Source organism: Heptranchias perlo, chromosome 6 (assembly GCF_035084215.1).
Source record: "Heptranchias perlo isolate sHepPer1 chromosome 6, sHepPer1.hap1, whole genome shotgun sequence".
Taxonomy (NCBI): domain Eukaryota; kingdom Metazoa; phylum Chordata; class Chondrichthyes; order Hexanchiformes; family Hexanchidae; genus Heptranchias; species Heptranchias perlo.
In genome coordinates this window covers 79,468,251-79,471,698 of record NC_090330.1, presented here as the reverse complement: position 1 = coordinate 79,471,698, position 3,448 = coordinate 79,468,251, and the positions used below count along the sequence as shown (strand labels likewise).

General features: G+C 39.4%; 1 protein-coding gene across 2 annotated transcripts; it reads right to left on the bottom strand.

Moving 5' to 3' along the window:
* Positions 1 to 1,447: 1,447 nt before the first annotated feature.
* On the bottom strand, positions 1,448 to 2,644 carry gja8b (gap junction protein alpha 8 paralog b). 2 transcript variants are annotated; one of them, XM_067985482.1, is made up of 2 exons: positions 1,666 to 2,644; positions 1,448 to 1,614 (listed from the first exon to the last, which is right to left on the bottom strand). In XM_067985482.1, the coding sequence occupies exons 1-2, from the start codon at positions 2,642 to 2,644 to the stop codon at positions 1,448 to 1,450; spliced, it is 1,146 nt and encodes a 381-aa protein (XP_067841583.1). The 2 variants fall into 2 exon arrangements, with proteins under 2 accessions (XP_067841583.1, XP_067841582.1); XM_067985481.1 differs by having other exon boundaries at positions 1,448 to 2,644.
* Between the last annotated feature and the right edge of the window lie 804 nt (positions 2,645 to 3,448).

Below are 3,448 nucleotides of genomic sequence, written 5' to 3'. Positions count from 1 at the left end.
CGACACCAACTTGATAAAGGTGCACCATTATCAACACCTACCCACATCTGTGTCTGAGCAACAATTGGGATTTTGATGCTACTGCAAAACTATGATGGGTGACGATATCTTAATACTCTGTGATATTAGGGCATCAAAGTTTGAATGATTTTAGATCAGTGTTCAGTACCTTGATGGAACTTTGCATGTTGTAACTTTAAAGCTCCAGTATTTCGAGTATTATTGCTAATATCGATAAGTTGACTGGTCAAATATCTATTAATTACGTTTAAACATTAAAACTACTCACAAACAATGCCACTGATGGTGGCAAAATTTGATGCAGAAAAATATACACAAGAGTAATTAACCCATTTTTAAAATCCAGCACAAACCCATTCAACATCTTTTAAAAGCAAGTTAGGTTTTTACCTTTTAAAATCTTTGACAGATTAAGAACTAAAAAAAATTGTCAGTTACACGGACATCTCACCCTATACCAGTACATGAGCGGTCAATGCCAGATTGGGCTTTTGATTCCCGTGTCTTTTATGGATGTTGTATAGATTATTGTTGGCCATCAAAAAGTAAGGCCTGGAGTTTCCTCCTTGGGCACAACCTGAAAATTTTAGTTCCAACTTATTTAACCAACAGGCACAGAATGTTTAGGATCCTGCAATCAGGGAAGCTTTTCAATTCTTAATGTGACTTATGCAATAAAATCCCATTAAAAAAACAGAAAATACAAAGCAGGTATTAGTGCGGATGAATATAAAAAAACCCTAAAAAATTGCAATTAAGAACCAGAAGAATTACATTTCTTTTCTGCTGTGCCTAAAAATCTGGTCGTAATGTTAAGAGATACCCACTCCCTCCAAATAAATACATTTCGAAGATTCTCGCATTTGGGAGTTGGGGGCGTTTTGTGGGTGGAGACTTGTTCGGATGAAGGTTTTCATGGACGGACGTAAAAGATCAAGGAGATCTGGGCGTACTGTAGTTACACGAGTAACTCACTTACGCCCAAAATTCCGTGATCTTTTAAGCCACAAAATTGACTTGCGTCCAGGTTACATGTCTCTCTGGGCACAAATGCGGAGGAAACTCCAGGTCTAAATACTTAAATGAGGAATTCACATGGTTGCAGATTATTTTAATATTAAATAATGAGGGTGCATAAAAATATTGGGACCCTATAGTTTCTTATAAATGTTTTAAAGGTCTCTTAATGTGTAACTGTTGTGATGGCATAACATAAACACTAAGGTAGGGAGCTGGAAAGGTTAATTATAGAATGATGATATATTAAAATTCATTGAGTATATATTGCAACATGCCAATGTTATCTGTTACTGAGATTTTCCAAAGTACCCCATACCTGGTATAGTCTTCCCCTTTAGTTTTGGTACACAGAGGCTTCTATACTTAAATTGTTTTCCCCTCCAACATTTGCTCTGATGTTATAATCTCATACAGTTAAATCATCAGACCGAGCTCTACTACTCGCTTTGCTTAACCTTCTCAATGGTTTTGTGTCTCCTAGGATTTCACTAGTTCCTGCCGGTGGCTCTGGCTCTGTCTTTTCGCCGTCTTCTTCTGGTTCTGCCAATGGTACAGGTTCTGTTTCTGGCACCAGTTCTGGTTCTACTTGTGGTTCTGGTTCTGCCTGTGGTTCTGGTTCTGGATCTTCTTGCTGCCCGTAGGATAGCAACGTCTCATCGTAGACCTTAACCAGATCTTCCATCGGACCAACACTCTTGGCTTTCTCTTGGTAGCTGATGAAAGGGGTTGGGCTCACTTCTACCCCAACCTCTGTCATTGGGAAGAAATGGCTCACTGGTTTGTCTTCTTCCAGGAGTTTGTAGCCTTTGGCTTTCTGCACAGATGGCACACTGATGGAATGGAATGGCTTCTGTGGAGGATAGTCGACATTCTGTTGGGCTGGCTCCCTAAAAGCAAATCTGATCTTCTTCCAACCAAGGTGGCTTATTTCTATGAAATTCAGGAAGAGAGATACTGAAGCCACAGCTAGCATGAAAATAACAAAAACTGTCTTCTCAGTTGGCCTGGAAACAAAGCAATCAACTGTATTGGGGCAAGGCCATCTACCACAGCGATACAATGGTAAGATATGAAACCCATAGAGGAAATACTGACCAACCAAAAAACCAACTTCAAAAATTGTTTTGAAAATTATGTGGCAGATGTAGGTTCTTAGCAACGTGCCTTCCAGGCGGAACTTCTTGTTTGTCTTGTTGCTGGACTCCTTGATACCGTCATCGGGAGCTAAAGGCAGCCTCTCCTCGTTCATCTCTTGTTGTCTATTCATTTCTTCCTCCCTCTCTTTTCTCTTTTCCTCCATCCTTACGTGATGAACCGCATGGCCAACGTAGACCAAGGATGGTGTGGAGACGAAGATGATCTGGAGCACCCATAGTCGTATGTGGGAGATGGGAAAAGCTTCATCGTAGCAGACATTCTCGCAACCTGGCTGTTGGGTATTGCAAACAAAATCTGACTGTTCATCTCCCCACACGAACTCGGCAGCCGTGCCAAGAATTAGGATTCGAAAAATAAACAGCACTGTCAACCATACTCTCCCTATTACGGTGGAATGTTCATTAACTTCTTCCAAAATGTTTCCCAGGAAACTCCAATCACCCATTTTTCACGAATTTACCTGTTTAAAAGAAAATAATACGTTTGGCTTGAACTGATGAGAATTTTTTTCCTTCAATGGAATACGACTCCAAAACATGCAACGCTCCATTTATCTCGCAAAAAATCTGTCATTTCCAACTTTTTTTTTACAATGAACTGTACTTTTTCTGTACTTCTTTGCCTTACCCGTCCTAAGTAAGCATTTTTTCTAAACAAGGTAAACTATTTCCAGATCCCAATATTTCATTTATCAAAAAAAACGCTGAACAAACCTGAGCAAATCAATTATCCCCCCCCCTAAAAAAGCTGCAACTGGAAGCATAACACTTCCCACTCGAATACCTATTGAAACATAATTTTAACATCATTAATTTGGCAACTTGCCGAGGTAAAGCAACGCGTTATTCCATCTCGCTCCTTTTTGGCACTCTGCAACACAGTTTGGGCGGACACGTTGATACCTAAAGCGTTTTCCTGTCTCACGGCTGAACAGATCGGAAACGATAGAGTATGAGCATTAGTTTTTTTTAGTTTGCAGCAATATTTAAGCTTGTATCGAGACATCAGCCGACGTGTAGTGACGCGAGGAACAATAGTGCACATGATCTATGGGAGGCATGTTGGAAAACAATTATAGCATGTATGCACAGCTACACTGGAATAACACGTTTTAAAAATTCAGGTAGTAAATGCTCAATATTAATCCGTCAAATGATGCTAGTTAATGATGCGTATACATTTACTCTCATGGACATTTTATTTAAAAATAGATATAATTAATTTGAGAATATTTTAATCAGTTGCACAA